The sequence below is a fragment of the Lepidochelys kempii genome, chromosome 14 (assembly GCF_965140265.1).
Source record: "Lepidochelys kempii isolate rLepKem1 chromosome 14, rLepKem1.hap2, whole genome shotgun sequence".
NCBI classification, from domain to species: domain Eukaryota; kingdom Metazoa; phylum Chordata; order Testudines; family Cheloniidae; genus Lepidochelys; species Lepidochelys kempii.
The window spans coordinates 6,621,651-6,640,519 of record NC_133269.1 but is presented as its reverse complement, the minus strand read 5'-3'; the positions used below and the strand labels follow the sequence as shown (position 1 = coordinate 6,640,519).

At 50.9% G+C, this 18,869-nt stretch overlaps 1 protein-coding gene across 12 annotated transcripts in view; it reads left to right on the top strand.

Annotated features, from left to right (window-relative positions):
- The window catches only part of ARSG (arylsulfatase G), an 84,333-nt gene that overhangs the window by 45,778 nt on the left and 19,686 nt on the right, over nt 1-18,869 (top strand). For 11 of the 12 annotated variants that reach the window (XM_073311673.1, XM_073311675.1, XM_073311674.1 and 8 more), the window contains 4 exons: nt 221-358; nt 10,333-10,529; nt 12,393-12,473; nt 16,413-16,521. In XM_073311673.1, the coding sequence (XP_073167774.1) occupies nt 221-358; nt 10,333-10,529; nt 12,393-12,473; nt 16,413-16,521 (525 nt within the window). The remainder of the gene's footprint in view (nt 1-220; nt 359-10,332; nt 10,530-12,392; nt 12,474-16,412; nt 16,522-18,869) is intronic. The other variant, XM_073311679.1, reaches the window with a different exon arrangement.

The following is an 18,869-nucleotide window of genomic DNA, read 5'->3' as shown; positions in this document are numbered from 1 at the left end:
GGGACTGAGTTCAGATCCCCTCCAGGGCTGTCTGTCTCACAAGTGCGGCCAAACCCGAGAAAATTGAGGCTTGATTTCTGGCACAACGAATGCAATGGCAATAACTGAGACTGGGCCACATTGCGAATGGACCCCACTGACGTCAGGGCACAAGCAGACCTGCTTCCTTCATTCAGAAAGCCTCCCTTGTTACTAATGGAGTCTCTTGGTTTCTCTCCAGCAGCCAGGGGAGAGATTGTTACACCAAGGTGGCTCTTCCTCTCTTCGAAAACATTACCATCATCCAACAGCCTGTGAACCTCACTGGCTTGGCTGCAGAGTATGCAGAAAAAGCAACTCAGTTCATCCAGCGCGCAAGGTAAGGCTGCCCCCCGAGACACCACTTTGCAGCTCTGTCTCTGCAGAGCTTGGGGCAATGTCCAAATATTGGTGGCATCCTGCTACTGCTACCAGTTACTCTATTAGCTCAAGTGGCCGAGGTCTGCGGGGTGGATCTAAACATCCTCACCCTGCTGATGGCCTGTGGAGCGGTAAGTAGGATTTCACGTGATGGCACTGCAGTTTTTGTAGTTTCTCGTTTTTAAAATCCTCAGAAATTGCGTGCAAAAACCAACATTAATAGAAGGTTATGGTTGACAAGTCAAGCACTCATAAGTTAGGCTATGCCCGAAATAGGATTGTCTGTGCAACCTTAATTTAATCCCCTTGTGCATGTCCATTACGATACAGTCTTTGATAACATGATCACATACTAGGGAACCCTGCCTCATTCAGTGCCCAGGATGGACAGTGCTCTGGGGCTGAATCAGGGCTGTGTAATGAAGCACACTGTTGTGTGTAGGACCCCTGCCTCATTTGTAGCAGAAGCTGGAAGGTGTGTAGCTAATGAGGCATATTGTACGAAGAGAAAAAATAGTCCCATGATTAATGCAGTTGAATGTTGCCCTGGAGAATTGGATTCTATCCCTGCCTCTGCTACAGAGTTCCTGTGTGATGCTGGGCAAGCCGCTGGCCCCAGACTTTTCACAGGTGGTCACTAACGGTGTGTGCCTCATTGTATGGGGGGCAGACTTGAGAGCCTGTGAAAATAGATTGTGTAATGCATGTGAAGCACTCACATACTCTAGTGCTGAGCACCCAGGAAAAGCCCATGAGGAAATTATTAATGCTGTCTTCAGAGCAGCGTTCAGTAAATGAGCCATATGGAGCGATGAGGATAAAATAAAAATATTGAATACCTGCTCACTCCGGGAGCACCGCCCATCCTGTGCGCGGACCGAGGCAGGGGCCCGGTGGGAAAAATAGTGTGTGACCACGTCATTAAAGACTGTGTCGATATGCGTATGCGCAAGGGGCTTGAGTTAGGGTTGCCCAGGCAGTCTAAATTCTGGCAGCTCCTACCTGTAGAGTCTTTGACTTTGCAACTGTAATAGTCTTTTAATAGAGTTGTGGTTATGCCTGCCTTGGGCTGGTCAGGGTGCGGGTTTGATGGGCCTGCTTCACGGGGGAGCCCCAGCTGCTGCTGAGAGGACGCCACGTGCCGGATTCTCGCTTTCCCCTGTGATTCCCCTATCCCCCTCCCTTCGCTCCCACGTTCCCCTCCCCCCTGCCCTATTCCACCCCCCTTTCCTTCCCCACTGCCTCTTCCTACCACCCCGTCACCCCCTTCCCTCATTTCCTTTGCCCCCCGCCCTTACCCAGCCCCACTGCTGGCACTCTCTGTTGCACGGGAAACAGGAAGGCTGCCAGCACACAGAAGGGGAACTCAACTGGTACTAGGACCAGGAGGCAGTGTTCAGCTGCCGAGTCAGCAGAGCCTAGAGCCAGCCTCCTTTAGCTGGGCAGCTCTGCGCTTGCAGAAATGGGTGGATGGGGGAGTGGCATGTAACCCCATGTGCCCCCCCGTGCCTCACCTCTGTTTGGCAGCGCAATCCCTCCCCAAAACTGCACCCCTGGTCAGCCCCCCATGCGGCATCCCTTTGCTTCCCTGCCGTAGGGAAGCACAGGAATTCTGCGGAGGTGGGTGGGTGTGTGCGTTTTCTGTGGGCGCGCAGTCACTCAGAAGCCCCCCAGGAGTATGTTGTGTGTGTATAATTTCCTAGGTTTTTGAAAAAGCAAATGGCATCATGTGAAATCATATGGCTCCCTAGATGGGTAATCAGCAGGGTTAGAACCTTCAGATGCATGGCACAGACCTTTGCCACTTGAGCTAACGGACTAACTGACAGCAGCCGTAGGTTGTCCTCCTCTATGTGGGCAAGCACTAACGGGGGATAGAGCACACACTTTGCCACCTGGGTTCACAGCTGTTTGCTGCCAGCAGAGGAATAGTGGAGACTCAGGAATCTTGGGTTCAATTCCAGGTTCTGGAGGGGAGTCTGTTTAGAGGTCACAGACTTTGTCGCTCTGACCCAGCTTGACCCTTTCCACCCTCTGGTATTTCTGAGAGCAGAATTCGGTGTAGTAGTGGGAAATGAGTTTGCATTTCTGTTGCTGCTGCCAGAATAGTTGATGGTACCATCTCACTGTCCTGGAGTTAACAGGAGTGTAGCAGTGAGAGTTTGCAGGCCTGGAGTCTTAGGCCCAGCTCCCCAGAGGTATTTACGATCCTAACTCTTATTGAAATATGGGAATTAGCGACCGACGTACCTATGTGAAACTGAACCTAAGTGTGTCATCAGAGTGAGCGGACCTCCCTCTGCAAATGTACAGGGAGTGGATCTGTGGAGTAGAAAGTTTCTGTGGAGTCACTTTTCAAAGCACTCTTCAAGGGGGAAAAGGCTGCTAGCCACAAAAGAATGTTCTGCAGGGCTCGAAGTAAAAGTGTTTCTGTCTTCAGCGCATCTCCTGTGCAAGGGTCATGTGTGCTTACAGATAAGATTTTTTGGAAAGGTCTAGTCTTTTAATCTATATTTGTGTAACAGACATATTGAGGGCCAGGCTGCATTCTGAGAGCGAGAGGGGGCTTAGCCACACGTGCTATGAAATCAGCATTAACTGGGGAAGCACAGGAAAGGGAGGGTTGTTACTGGACCAAATACTGCAGCTCTTAAGGCTCGATTCTGTTCCCTCCCAAAATTCCCACTGCTGTCAATCAGAGTGGGGTCCTCCTCAGTTCGCACATAAGCAAAGCTCCCAGTGAGTCCAGCGGAGATTCAGGGGGCCATGGAAATTAGAGGTGGAACAGGCCTTTATAGAGTCCATCCTGCAGGGGCTAGCGCAGGGCTTTGTCCAGGCTGGCTGTGAGGCCCTGAGTTGGCAGTTACCAATGTCACCATTCTCCTCGGGTCTCCCCAAAGAGCTGAGGGCACCTCACAGGATCAGGCTCTGAAAGACCCCTGCAAGGGTGCCTCCCTTGCTCCCTGTAGAAGCCCAGTCCACAGTCTGTTAGACCTCCTCACTAGGACATGGCCCAGCAACAGTCAGCCTAGGTCTCCCTTTTTTCACCCCACCCCTCTGACCTCACCACCTCCCAGGCAGGTCCCACAGTCCAGTGGAGACCCTGGGCCAGGGTCACCTATATGCTCTGGCTGCTTTGGGCCACTCCAGTGATGCAAAGAAGCCTCATTTAACCAGCCAGGAGAGTTGGGTTTACAGCTACTTTGAGGCCCTGGAGAGGAGTTTGAGGCCACTGGTGAAGGTGGCCCTGGACTAAGGTGCCCTCCAGAGGAAGAGAGCTGCACTTTTGTCCTAGTTAATGGAACCCCATTCTGAGAGGTAGCAAAGGGTGAGAGCTGCAACAGGGGAGACTGCAGGCAGGAGACAGCTGCAGGCACATTGCAGGGAGAAGGAAGCCACCAGCAGGAGTTAACCAGGCTCTGTGGGAGAAGAGCAGGCATCTCCTGCATTGGGAGCCACTGATGGCGAACAGGTGGCTCCTATTCCCCCTAATTAAAGGGGCACTCCAGAAGGAGATGGGTGGGGGAGAGAGGCCAGGGGAAATGTTTATCAGGCTGGGTGAGAGAGGGGCACAGTCTATTGCTGTGTGTTTGTACTGGGGGGGGGGGGGTATGTTGTTTGTAGAGCAGGCTCTGTGGAAAGGGAAGCTTTTAATTTGAGATGCAAAAGCCTGGTGTGATTCTCAGAGTCTTATCTAGCCCAAGCTGGGGGGGCTTCTGCAGAGCTCTGTCTGGGTTGCAGGAGAATTCCTCTTGGGAGGAGTGACAGCTCCCAGTATTAAATAGCCACCCCATATCTGCGATAAGGGTAGTTGTTTGTATCTGGTAGGACTCTAAGTGTTGCGGTGGTGGGGAAAGTGGGGCTGATGGAGCATCTTTTGAAAGGAGGCAGTGTATAGCATGTGGGCTGTGTGGACCAAGGGCAGGACCCAGCTCCTCCCCACAGTGTGGATAGAGCCTAAAACCACAGCAGGGCTAGATTCACATAGTGTTTGAACTCTCTCCCCACTCTGGCATCTGTGCAGGGCTGGTGACAGCTGAACTGCAGGGGTCCCATGCTGCTGCCAATGTAAGTGAGCTTGGCTCAGGACCCCTCACTGAAGGGCTAAGCAGGCCCATACCCTTTACTGATCTCAGAACATACACTCAGGGCCTGATTCTCTGTTGCAGTAAGGCCCCTCTGCCCTGCTTGGCTACTGTAAAGGTGCTTTAAAGATGTAAAGCAGCCCCCAGAGAATCTCCCTTCAACTGGGAGCTGGTTCCTATTGTCCATCAGTTTGTCACTGTCACTTTTACAGACCAGCTTTCTGCATGGTGTGAGGCTGGGCAGATGCTAAGTAGTCATCAAACAGACACGGCTGCTGCGGAGCCTAATTCAAAAGAGCACTAGAGTGCAAAGTTCAGCTGTGTGTGGCAGATCTCATCCTTCTCCCACTGAACCAAAGGGAGTCAGGCCATTGACTTCAGTCAGAGCAGGGCGTGACCTTCTACAGGGATACTGGTGCCAGAGATTGGAAAGGGGATTTATGTCATGTGTAGCTAGCCTCTTTCTGTGCAGTGAGACCCGGAGCGTTCTGGTGCTAGTAGCATGGGCTGGCCCTGAATCTGATTCTCTTCATACCAGATCAGCTGCTGGGGCAGGATCAAACACCCCTGAGTCAGAGCTGGAGGCCAGGCTTCCTCTGGATCCTGCCAGGGCAGTAGGAGAAAGCAAAACTGTGTTCCAGAAGCCTCGGAACTGCTGGTTGCAGTTGATCCTTCTCCGCAAGCTGCCAGTTGCTCTGGGGATGCAAAAGGGGATCCTAGAACCATTCCCCTGCCCTAGAACAAACTGGCAGGGCCCTGGCATCCTGTTGTCAGGCACAAAGAAGAGCCTGTCAGTTCAGTGCTGGGTCTGCCTCACTCATCAGTGACAAAGTCTGAGCCTGAACTCTGACCAGCCTCAGATTGTGTTGTCTAAACCAGGGAGCGGTAGTATTGACATACCTTAAACATGTATTTTCCAGGGCAGTTTCTGCCCCCAGTTACCTCTGTGCTAATCTGTTTTTTATCTGTCACCTTGGTATCCAACCCTCATTGCAGTCATGGCGTGAGAGTAACTAGAATCTGCTACCGTACTGGTCTTGCCTTGTATCTGCACCCATTTTAGGAGCACCAATACCCCGAACTGAGGCTTGCTTGTGCGCGTAGCTAACCCCCAGCTGGTTCACATGCATCAGGGCACCTGTCTACCTGTGCAAAAACTTGGGTGCCCTTTGGAAGGCTTGTCCCTGAATTGCTGCCCTGATCCCGTGTGACTGTTTTAGAAGCAGCTGCACTGTGCCTGGTCTTACACATGCAGGGTTAATGGAAAAGCTTTTTAACCACTGTCTAGATATTTGGGGGAAATGTTTCATTATCTGCTGAGAACTGGATTAAACAGGTTGCTGTTCAGAGGCAAAGTCCAGTTTGGCTGCTGCCGCTTAACTTTTAAATAGTTTAGTTTGCTATGGTTCTTCTTTGCCTGACTCTCTCACATTGCTAGACAATGGCAGAACACTAGGTGTGTCGGCTATACTTTGTTTAGCTAGATGTGTCAAGGCTGAGCAGCTCATGACAGTGAGATTCAAATCCGTCCAGGGACACAGAACCGAGGGACTGAGAGGTACAAAGTCAAAAGATTTTTATTCTAAAAGTCCCACCCATGAGTTATGAATTAAATATGTATTTTTTGCAGAATCCTCATGGAGTGTGGATGCAAAAGGCAACCGGGATTCACAGCTGAGTGGACGGGGGATGAATCCGGTTATTTCTGGATTCCTTCCCCAACTCCTATTAGAAACATTGTACTCCTGCTGTTTGGGCCAGATCCAAACATGCTCCCTCATGCAAAACTCCAATTGATAACTCCAGTGGGCTAAATTATTAACATTATTGTGTGTGTTGTGGTAACACCTAGAAGCCCCAGTCCTGGGTCCCATTGTGCGAGGTGCTGTACAAACACAGAACAAAAAGACCTGCTCCTAAGATCTTGATTTACTTTCACCAGTATTCCCTAGATATGAAGTCAAGGGAACTGTGAACATGCTTTAGTGCTAAAAGGGTGAATAGTTTTGCGTGAAATTTTGCTGCAGTGTGGTACCTGGGTTTGCAGAGATTGCTTTTCTAGAGCCTGTTTCAAGCCATTCAGAAAACGAGGTCCTGTTGAGTAGAGCGTCTAGGTGTGGGTGTGTGAAAATGGCGGTATTCGCCTCAAATTCAATTTAGACCCCGCTCAGAGTAGCTGGCTGGGTCTGTCAAAACAATTGGCACTGAAGCAGTTAACAACACTGATACTGGAAATTGTCCTTACTTAAAGTTTCAGAGGTTGATGCCCTGTTGAAATAAAAGGGATGGTTCCCATCTTCCCCCTGAGCTATTGTTTCAGGCTCCCTGCAGACTCAGGAAAATAGTATCGCATCACCCCACAGAAAGAAAGTGATTTTTTTCCCCCACAGCAGTAATGGCTAGACACGTATATGCATATTTTAATTACAGCTAAATTTTGTTCAGGAATGTAATAGCCCAACAACAAAGTGCAATAGGGTGTGGCACTTTGGCTGGCTCCAGCTACGCTGTGGAATAAAAAGGCTATTCAGTGAGCTTTAGGATTGACTAATGTTTTCACTCGGTGTGGGAGACGTCCTCTAGGCCAGTGGTTCTCAAACTTTTGGACTGGTGACCCCTTTCACATAGCAAGCCTCTGAGTGCGACCCCCCCCCTTATAAATTAAAAACACTTTTTAATATATTTAACACCGTTATAAACGCTGGATGCAAAGTGGGGTTTGGGGTGGAGGCTGACAGCTCGCGACCCCCCCATATGAGAACCCCTGCTCTAGGCAAAGGAAGGAAACATAGGCTGCAGGGTGGAAACGTGCTCTGCTGGAGTCATGGTAGCATCTTAAATCTTTTAAAATTTGATCAGGCTCTGGTTCGGCAACAGAGGCACAGACTTGCAGGGCTGGGAATTAGCGAGGCAGACTGCAGTGTCCTTCGGTGACTTCCAGCCCTTTGTTTGACATGTGCGCTCGCGCACAGACGCGTCACTGGGATGACCCAGTTCCTCCCGATCACTTGTCATCCCGCCCTTCCCTTCACAGGCCCCTGAGGAAGAGCGGGCCTCTTTTGAGGAGATAAATATAGCCTGTAAACAAGAAAACAGGATGTGTCCACTGGCGATTGAAAAACAAACGTCAAGGGGGGACGATCAGCAGCCCGGTTTGTTTGATAACAAGATTCTCCTCTAAACGTGCTTTGTGAAAAGTTGAATGCATGCGGTTTGCAGCTCTGAGACACCACTGTCCTGCTGACGTGGTTGTTTCCCTCTGTGTTTTAATCCTGTAAAATTACTTCCTGATGCAGCGGGGTCCGGATCTTACCTTGGTTTTCTGCAGGGGAATGAAAACAAAGGGAAACACAGTAGATTGCAAAGCACTTGGCAGTCCCAGTCGTACACATGGGAAACTGAGGCACAGAGAGGCCAATGACTTGCTTATGGTCATACAGGGTGTCTGGGGTGGTGCAGGAAGTTGAACCTGGGGCTCCCAAGTCTTAAGCTCATGGCCTAACCTCATTATCATCCTCCTCCTCAGATGGCCCCAGAATCTCTTGAAGGGAAGGAGAGTTGAGCCTCCCTCCAAAACTCTGTAATTCCCCTTACCCTTAACTCTGCAGTCATGGGGTCTGGTGGGGTTGGGGGGCAGAGCCGTGGGAATTCTTGCTGAAGTCGAGATTACAGAACAGAATGGCCCTCTCCTACGCAGGACTGACCATTTGAGGGAAAACTCCCACCATCCCCCTAGCATGGTACAGCTCCACCAAGTGGAGGAGCTAGTTTTCAGAGTCAGCCCCCAGAGCAGAGTAAGAGGATGTGGTGGTAGAAACAGCAGTGCCTGGCCTAGGCTAGCACTCCTGCTCTAGCTAATGGAGAGAGAGCTCCTGGATCTGCAGCCAGAGACTTCCCTCAGATTGTCTGCGCTGGCAAGGCCCTAGGTGTGGCCCCTTTGGGTCAGGTTTGTGGCATGTTGGCAGGGGGAGGGTGGAGGAAGCTTGCATTGCGGCTGCTGAACCTGTTCTGCGGATCGCTGGGGGACTGCAGGCAGCCAGGAAGGAGAGACTAGGCCTGGAAGGCAGCCAAGCTGTGAGTGCATCTGACTGCCAAGAAATGAGCTTAGGAAGTGAAATCGGGGCGAGGAAACAGCCCCCGTGCTCCCGGGTTCCTCAGGCGGGGCCAGGAGCGGTGGTGGATGCAGCAGGCGCTTAGCAACTGGGGGAAAAGCAAATAAAATTCTGGGATGCATGAACAGCGCCAGGGAAAAACTGACTCTCGCCCAGTGACAGGAAAGAATGAGGCTTTGGGACTTCGTGCAGCTGCTTGACTCCAGGGCAGGTGCCGAAGCTGCTTGAACCCACCTGGGAGGCAGGTTTGCTGGCCTCTTCCTTGTGCTTCGCCTCTCACATAGATTTTATCTGCCGAAAAGCCTCCATCCCTCCCCCTCCCTGTCTGCTCCTGTTGAGGGTGGGAGGGCAGGCGGGGCTGATCCAGCCAGGGCCAGAACCCGGCTTCTGAGGCATGCACAGTGAATCCAGGTGTGCAGCCCCCTGCTACACCGTCCCAGCGGCAGGAATGGCCAGTGCAGAAAGGTGGGTGAGGTCAACCCTCTGCCCGGGCCCTGTTTGGGAATCCAACGCTGCTGTCTGCGCTAGGCTGCCTCAGTCTGTGTGTCGAAGTTTGGGGCTTTGCCTGGGCCCTGCCCCATGGCATGAGAGAGTGTCTGCTTCCACTCCATGCACCCATACAGGGCTGGGTGCTCGCCAGCCCTTAGAAACAGGTCCCCTTCCTGGGCTTGACTGCCTGCCATGTTTATTACCGCGCTGATCGTAGCTTGCACTTGCTCTGATTATTGACCCTAGGAGAGCGGGGAGATTTGCGGGCCTGGAGTGTGAAGTACCTGACTGGGTGACTTTGGACTTACTGTAATTTGCCTTGAACGGCCTTTGGACCAAAGGGCTGGAGACAAAGAGGGAGAGATCAGAAAGAGACGCTGCCTAGGGGAGCATGTGTACTAAACCTGAGGCACAGAGACCCCCTGTATCAAATCCCCTATCTTGTTTGCTCATTCCTGCAGAGGAGGGGCTTCTGCCTGGAACAGGGATGCAGGGCTGGGTTCATCTGGACCTTTCCTTTGCTTCTGAGTGGTGTTGGGTTTGCTCTCTCAGGAGGCTGTAACCAAAAATCGTGGAGGGACAGAGCCTGTTTGCTTGCCTCATGTGACTCCTCCTGTTAGCCCCCAGCTCCCTGTCCTGTGCTCCAAGAACTTCTCCTCCCTTGCAGGGAGCCCAGCACCGCCATGCCCTGGTGCAGGCTGGATTCCCAGCCCGGAGCTCTCTCCTCCCAAGCTGCAGGTGCTGAGAGTCCTGGGAGCAAGGTGCTGAGCCCCAGGATGAGGGGCTGTGCGTGGTAGAAAGGGGTAAGAGTGTCGTCTTTGATTGGCCACAGCAGGTTCTGTCTAACCTTCCTCAGCTGCGAGAACAGAGGCCTATGAGGTGAAGCCACAAGACTCCAGCTGAGTTCAGGGCCCCTAGGCGCTGTACAAACCCAGAGTGAGAGGGAGCTCACAATGTTAATAGATAAGGCAGGTGGACGGTGGGAGGGGGAATGGAGGTACCAAGTGGTGAAGTGACTTACACCGGGGACCCTTGCACATCTCTGACAGAGCCAGAATAGGCCCCAGGTCTCCTGGGTCCCAGTGCAGTGTCTTACCCACTGGTGGCCTTCTGTAAAAGTTCCTTCTGCATTAGAGATTGTGAAAAACCTTTCCCCCTGCCCTGCCCTCCGTGCCCAGGCTCTGCACTCTCCCCACGCCTTTCTCATAACCAACGTGCTAAACACACTTCCTGTGTTTCCTGTCTAGTGAAAGCGGACGCCCGTTCTTCCTATACCTAGCGCTGGCCCATATGCACGTGCCCTTGGTCCTCGCTCAGCCTCCCTCCAGCTCTTCATTCCCTGGGCCATACCGAGCCAGCCTGAGGGAGATGGATGCCCTGGTGGGACGGATAAAGGACAAAGTTGACGGCTGTGGGAAGGAAAACACATTCCTTTGGTTCACAGGTGAAGCAATAAAACCAGCTCCAGTAACAGCAGATCATCTCGATAACTGACATTTACGTACTGCTTGGATCCGCAGGCAAGGCGAGGGCTGAAGGAGAAAGGGGTGAAGGGCATCCACGTGCAAATGGGAAGCCGTCTTGGGGACGGCCCTCGCATTGTGTTAGGGGCTGAAGTGGGGCTTAATTTGGGGCGTGGGGACTTGTTCATGGCCTCTGCACAGGGGAGTGGATTTCATCCTCCATGAACTCTGTTCCTTTGTATTCATCTGCGTTAAACAGTATTAAAGCCACAGGCCAAGCTCTGCTCTCAGTTATTCTGGTGTGAACTGGGAGCTGCGGCACCAGTGTAACCGAAAGCAGGATCTCTACTGGTCTTGTTTCTTCCATTCCTGTTAGCCTGCCTGTCTCACGTTCCCCTGCCGTCATTGTTGAATCCCCTTCCCTGGCCCTTCTGTAGAGCAAGGAGAACCCAGGATGAGGGGCTGTGCGTGGTAGAAAGGGGTAAGAGTGTCGTCTTTGCATGGGAAAGCCCCATGTAATCCAAAATATCGGGGAGGGACAACAGGGGTGGGGAATAACCCTCTCCTGGCCAAGTGGGGTTCCAGGGAGATGGGGAGCAATGGGCAAGAGGAGCTGCAGGCACAATATGGACTGAGGAGATGTGGTCGGTTGCATGCCCAGAGCGATACTCAAAGCTGGATTGTTGAAAATGCTGATTGGTGCCTGGCCTCAGGTGAGACCCAGCAGACACCACTGAGAGCAACACGGTTACTCTGAGAAACTGGCTTTCAGGCCCACCCTGAAACTTGGGGACTCCTCTTGCCCTTGAAATTGGGGGGGTGCAGGGAATGGAGGCCGGGATCCCCAGAGCGTGTCCTCTGGATTCTCCTGTTGGTCAGGCCCTGCCTGAGGTGCCGGTCCGCTGGCACTCAGATACCTTGCAGATGGGGGCAGTAAATTTGCCTGGATAGGTCAGATTCACCCACCTTGGGGTGTTGCTAGGGAGGCTGAACTCCCCCACCAGCTTTATAGGCAGGGTTTGGGCCTCACAGGGCTGTGCTGCTCTGTCAGACTCAGCAACGATCCCTTCTGTCAGGCAACTTGTTTTCCAACCGCCTCCCCACCCCCCACCCGCCCCAAGCTGACCCACTTCAGGCAGGCGGATGAACCTGGACATCCGTGTCTACAAATTAAACCTCAAATCCCCGTTAATTAAAAAACCCAAATCCGCTCTTGCTGAGATGCCTCCCTAATGAGGATGTCTTGCTTCATTGCCATTCCGATGACAGGAACAGCTCTGCGGCTCATTAACGCCAAATTGCTATTGTCCTCCCCCCTCTCCCCTCCCTGTCTTAGACTCAGTCTCCTGAGTGGAAGTTCAGCCCCCTTGAGAAAACATGGTCCTGTTATTTGGAAATAACCTCCATTGTCAGCCATTCAGTCAGTCCTCATTCAAGCGCCTGCCGAGGTAAAAAGCCATCAGGTGCTGGAGAGGAGGAAAGCAGGGGATTGGTTGCCTCTTTAAAGGGTGTATGAGCTTCCCCATGGGGAGCAAATATCATCTGCAGCAGCTCCCCACTTACCCCTAAACATCAGGGGGCTCTGTCTGGAGTACCTTCGATTGAGAGAGGCCACCAGATAATCTGCTCCGTGGAAGCTGTGTGAGATTGGGCCACTCTCACTCAGTTTCCCAGGTGGAAATCAGAGTAACGCTTCATTTTGATGGAACTGATCTGAGTTTTTGCCCTAGGGATGGAAGCTGGCTTCTCTCCCATGGCCTTCATGGTCTGATTCGTTCGCTGTGTTTCAGTCCAACTTGTCTGTCTCTGGCTGTTACTCACCAAGATGTTTCTCTCTCCTCCAGGAGACAATGGCCCTTGGGCTCAGAAGTGCGAGCTTGCAGGGAACGTGGGCCCATTCTCCGGGGCATGGCAAAGGCAACGAGGTAACCGACAAGGCTGCTTGCGAGGGTGTTAGCATCTTGGTAGCCATCACATGTGACCAGCTGGGAGCGGGGAGGGACCTGCTCCTGGAAGGCCCTTGTTCAAATCTGGCCACCAAGCAGAAGGGAGAGATAGGATACTTCCCTGCCTCTGGCAGAGTTCACTCCCAGCTGTCTGGCTACTGCTGCACCATCTCTGCCATGGATTGATTTACCTGCGGAGCTCCAATTTCTGAAGAGCAATTTTCTTGCCTTTAGAATGGACCAGCTAGTACGAAATGGCAGGTGTTTCCCCAAAATGTCATGGGGCATCAGGCTGAATTAAGGCAATCCGGGGCCCTGGACACACATGCCCATGGAGCTTCCTGGCCCCGCCCCCATGCCATGGCCCTACCACTTCTTATGGAAGCAGCAATCTTAAGATGACTGGAGAAGTTTGCGCCTCTTGGAGCTATTGTCTTAGGCTGTCTGCAGACTCAGGCAGGTATTGTTCACACATGGCTCACATTTCAAGCTTTTCTCTTATTGCACAATAGTTGCAAACATAATTTTTTAACTGACAGTCCCTGGATCTGGACCTATAGTGTCATATACTCTAGCTTCTAGTTCCATATAAAACTATAATCTGGCCCTGACGAGAGATGCATATACAAGGACTTCAAGCCCACCCAGCTCTTGAGGTGACCCAACGGAGACCTGTGCTCTGACTATGCTGAGAATTATTTAGAGCTTGGCTTTTATTGTCCTGGAAGTGCTGAGCTCCCACTGACTTCTGCAGGGGCCAGGGGTGCTCTGTGTTTCTGGAAATCAGGCCTGTAAGTGTGTGTCATTGTAAGCCCTCAAATCTAACTGTACGGAGGTGGGGTTTTAGTGTTTGCTGTCTCCGGGGGAGCCATCTGTGTGGTGGCTTTGATCATTTACACAGAAGCTGCCAAAAGTCTCCAGCATGACTCAGGTGTTTCCCGCTTCTGCTTGTGTTACGCACTGTGAACGTGTGTCGGGTTACATTTCCCCATTTGCTCCAGGACGGAAGGGGAGGGGGCAGCGGAGTGAGGCAACATCTCTTTCCTCATCTGTTTCCTGACATCTTCCAAATATAGTAGAGGCCCGGCGGAAACTGCTGTGGGATTCTGAGAAAAGGCTGCTGTGGGCCTGGCCAGCCAAACAAGGGGCACTCCCTGTTCCTTGCATCTTTTTGCAATTCTTGCTTGGTAATTTTTTATCACTTTTTTTTTCCTCTCTCCGTCTCCACCTCCTAAAAATCAGCAAATTGGGATTGTATTTCTCTTCTTACCTAATAAAAAAATAAATCTTTAGCAACAGCCCAACACACCTATGAGCAACCAAGCCTATGATAACAGGTAGCCTGGCACCCACTATCAACCCTATAACAACAAACCGGGGCTAGCAACCCACTGCTCACAGACAACCCTACAGACCAGACCTCACAGAAAGGGGAGAAATTCCATAAGGATATAGAAACACCTGTCAGGAGCAGTGATTTTTAAAATCCCACATCTTAAACTGGATGCAAAAAAGGAATATTTATAGATATTTCAAAGTGAGAAAAGTGCCGATGTGACTCTAATATCTTTGTTTGTTCTATAGCATCTCAGTCCTATAGGTGCTGATCTCTCTTCTATTGCCTCAGGTCTCTTTTGGGTTCTTATGGATGTGGTTTGCCTATCTTGACATCCCCAGAGCATGTGATCTGTCTGCCTGTTTTAGACTGCCGCCCATCAGTGTCGTACCTGAGCCCCTTCCACATAAAATCAAAAGCAATAGTGAAGTGCCTGCTGGACTTCATGATGTCTCTGCTACTTCTCCCTTTTTGGGATCAAATCTCTGCTTGGGAGAGGGTGTTTGGGATTTTTTGGGTAGAGGTGTAGGGGAACAAGGGAGGCTGTCAGTGTGGTGAGTGTCGTTCCTGTGGTGACCAGGCTTTTTAAATGGGTTGGGTGAGGCCTGAAACTAGCTGGCAAGTTTACAAAAGAGCAGTACAGTGTAGCTACTCTGATCTGGAGCCTGGGGTAACTTGGCACCCAGATCTATGGGTTCTCGGTCACTAGATGAGCCTCTCCATGAGCTCTGCACAGCAGAATAAAAGCTTTCCCTCTCCTCTTCAGCAGCCCCCAACCCCTTGGGGAAACTGTCTCCCTGTCTCTGGCTGGGTGGGCCCTTAGCTGTTACACCTGAACCCCTGGAAGGGCTGGTGCTGCAATGGAATCCTGATGTCTCCATGGCGATGCACCTGACGCATGAGATGGTGCTGGAGGTGTGTTGAATTTGCTAAGGAAGGAAGCAGCGGACCCACCATCACCCCTCCCAGGCATGTGGGGGCGGTGTCCCCCTTGCACGGTTCCCCCTGTTTTGTACCTCTCCTGGGAGTCGCACTGAAAGGGGGAGCAGTGCCGTCTCCCCGCTGGAAACGTCCTAGTTTTTGGCCTATCATTGGGATGGATTTGTTATTACTTGCAAGGGAATGTTCTGTTCTGTCTGGTGTCAAGTTTTTGTGGAAAGCCTTGACCTTTGTAATTGGATGGCATCACATAATTGTGCAACCTTTATCACTGAGAAAAATCCATGTGGATTTGTTTCTTTTGTTTTGCTTCAGCGTAGTGTTTACTACTGCAAATGTCACCCTGAACCTGTCAAAAGGCTGCTCTGGCTTCCTGTGTAAGTAAAGCCACCACAATATGTGGTATGGGTAGCACACCTAGTAAATATTCCTTGACTCTCTCCTGCTGCCTGCTATGACTCATTACAGGTTTGTATACAAATCACTTGATCTTACTGTGTCTCAGTTAACCCAGCTGTAACTTGGTACAAGAGAACCGTTATTTAAAAAGCACAAGGGCCTCTTTTTATTTGGACTACGGAGGGTCAAATTAAAGATCTGTTACAGAGGCTGATTTAAGCAATAGATTACTGTACATGCCACAGTTAATTCTGCAATTTTGTATTTGAGTTCCTTCAGAACTCTTGGGTGATACCATCTGGTCCTGGTGACTTATTTAGGCTAGTGCTCTAGCCAGTGGACTATATTTCCTCCCTTGCTAGAGGTAGACCCAGGTTTGTTGGGAAATGAACTAGTGGGTAATTAAGAGTAGGGGAAATTGTTTGTGATGTGGTCAGAAGGGATTTAGTTTTAAGTTGCAGGTATGTGTTTGTATGTATACATCAGCAATCTGGAGGGTGCAGCTTTCATGTACTGGAGTTGTTTCCAGTTGGTACTGTATGAACACATGCATGTACACCCCACTCCCCCTCCACCCCCATAGCCAGCCCCTGAGGCCTGCACATAGAAACAAAACCGAATCAGCAGTACCCGCAAGCTAAACATTTCTCTGTGTGTTAGGTTCTCACACAACATCAAAGGCTTATGGAAATAATGTCACCCCAGCTATGTGTCTTGTGAAATCAGCTCTACAAATTTTCCATTTCTCATCAAAACAGATGAGAAGTAAAAGGTACCACTGTTAGGAATTTTAGTCTGGAAGGGACCTCCGGGTCATCGAGTCCATTTTCCTACCCAAAATCTTCGTTAGAAAGGGCGAAAGTGGGAAATCCAGCTAACTTTTCTCTCTCTTCCTTCTCTGAAAAAAGAACTCTGTAACCTTTTTAACCCCCCCCAAATGTTGGAAGGACTCAAAATGTACAGGGTTTAAGCCATGCATGGGTCTGGTGCTGGCCCAGGGTGAATTTCATCCTAAAGAAACTGGGGGGGCTGGGAGGAAGTTACTCGTTGAATTCACTTTGCTGCAGGATTTTTTTTTTTTTTCCTGACCTAGCTTCACATTTCTGATGCAATCCTCCTCCTTTGTCATTTGTTTAGTATCCGTGGCGCTGAATAATTCCTTTACTTTATATCAGGAGAGGTTTGGGTTAACCTAAAGCTGCTGTGCAGAAGGGCCGCTGTGAGTATACCTGTCTGTCTTCCAGGTGGGAGTGCAGCCAAGCAAACGACCTGGGAAGGGGGACATCGTGTTCCGGCACTGGCTTATTGGCCTGGCAGGATCCCTGCCAATGTGTCAAGCGTTGCACTGTTGAGGTAGGAGGACAAAACTTTTTTGTTTTCCCTAGGTGAGGTCTAATGAGCTAAGCACAGGACTGGGAGCCTGCGTTAGGAGGCCTGGATCTTACATAGTCTTTCTCCCAAGCAGGTAATGTGCTCTCAGGGCATGAGTTAAACTGCTGGCATTTCTGCTTTAAACACTGGGAAGCAAACCACGATCTGTCGGCTTGGTCCTGACAGATGAGCCTTTGCTCAATGGCTCAGAAGGAGGTAGAGGAAAATCCAGGATCGCTGCCAGCGTGCCTGGGGGAAGGGAGGGTGTTCCTGCCTGACCTCAAGCTGGGCTGTGGATAAAACCGGAGTGAAGGACTGCTTCTCGTGTGTATGGTGCAGCATTGGTGGAATCCAAGTCTTTGTCCTTCTCTTATTGAGGGCCAGCCCAGTGAACCCTGCCAGGACAGCCTGAGGCAAAACATTCCAAAGATTAATCCTCCTTGCAGGGAAGAAAGGAATTGTGATTATACACAAAAAGCTCTGCTCCAACTGATCAGAGCAACTGTTTGCACAGCCTGGTCCCCTGTCACGGAGTGGGGTGGGGAAGGGATAGCCAGGACTGGATGCTCTAAGAAAGAGTGTAAAGCCCACATTGCAGCTCTGAGTGGTGAAGGGAAAGACTATGGATTACCTGCTGCTTTTAGGTCTACCAGACCCAGTCCAGCAGGTTTGACAGCGATAACTCCAGGAAGCTGCCAGAGTTTCAGGGCGCACAGCTGTGGCTGGACTAGAGAAGGAGAGGGCTGAAGGGCACTTGCAGGCTCTCAGAAATACCCAGTTCCAGATTTTTGTTGTTGTTAAAGATGAAATTCTCCAGTCCCGCACAGCCCCAGGGGCGGGAAATCCAGCCTTATGTACTGTCGTGTGAAACGCACTCACCATGCTGGGGGCAGCAAACAGCACTACAGTGCAGCTACTCTGGTCTGGAGCCTGGGGTAATTTGGCACCCAGATCTATGGGTTCTCAGTCACTAGATTGACATGAGCCCAGATCCATAGAGCCCTGTGCGGATACAAGGTTCGTATCCGCATCTGAGCTGCAAACATGGTCCGCGGGTATCTGTGGACCTAAAGCAGATATCCGCAGATTTGCAGGGCTCTACAGGTCTAGTGCCTCTAGCTTGGCCTGCATCCAGTTATCCCCTCTGCACTGACGGGGAGTCAGTCTTGGACAAGGAAATCTAAAGACAACAAACTCCAAGGAGGTTTAAATAACTAACTTCAAGTGTGTGACACAGACCAACAAAAGGCAGGATGTTGCAAGTGAAGGGCTGACGGCTTGTCTTTAGGGAACTCCACTCACTGGCCACATCCGGTGGAGACGCACATGGTGGTGACGTAAATCAATACCTCAATAAATGGGCATTAGTGAATGTCAATCGCAAACTGGGGGCAAAGGGCAGGGCAGTTGTAGGAAAAGTGGGAGTATATACGATGATGTGGAACAAAGTGAAGCTCTGGTATTTTGTAACCAGTCGAACAGATACGGTAAAGGGCCAAGTTATCCCAAGGCTGTGGGGTTTTATACCAGACGTTCATGCCAGTTAAAGGCAGTCCATTGGGAGCCTTGGGGACTGAAGGTGTAGTAGAGACCACAGCAGTGCCAGCTTTCTCCCCCTTCATAGGAGAGATTTTCCCTAGGGGTGACAGGAGAGTTTGATTTCTCAGGCTCTCTTATTTGCAGGCGCCTCTGGCTGGACTGCCGACAAGGACACTGATTTGTGTCTCACAGAGTGCGGGACACCTCAGTCAGGTAGGGACTGAGACCACCAGGTGGATATGAGTGAGTGATAATCTTTGTCATTACCAATCAGGAAGGGCTCTGTACTGTGACCTGCCTGTGAGGCTCTCTGCCTGACACTCGACCTCAAAACAGTGCAGGTTGTTTACTGTCCAGATTTCTTTTTCCCCATGACAGGTCAGCAATGGACCCTAGCCTGTCCTCTGATCTCTCAATAGCTTGTTTTGGAAGCAGCCTTTCTTACAGAATCTGATCCAGATATTTTCACAGAAAGGTCATCTTTGTCTTCCCAGTGCTGCAGGGTATTTCTCTTTGCTGTCATTAAACCAATAGGAATCCACCTCCAGGAAATCTGGCAGAGATCAAGCTCTGTTATTGGCTGAATTGCCGATGTGTCCTCTCTCAAGTTAGAGAAGTAGTGTGGCCTGCTGCTCTGAACTTGTGCCCCAGCATGACCACTGGCTCACCCAGGGGCCTGGGCTCGCACCCAGAGGCAGTCTTTTCCAGTTTGAGGCCTCTGCTCTTAGGTGCCTCTCTAGGTATTTATGGGGCATCCAAATGCATGGTAAACACTAATGGATATTATCCTC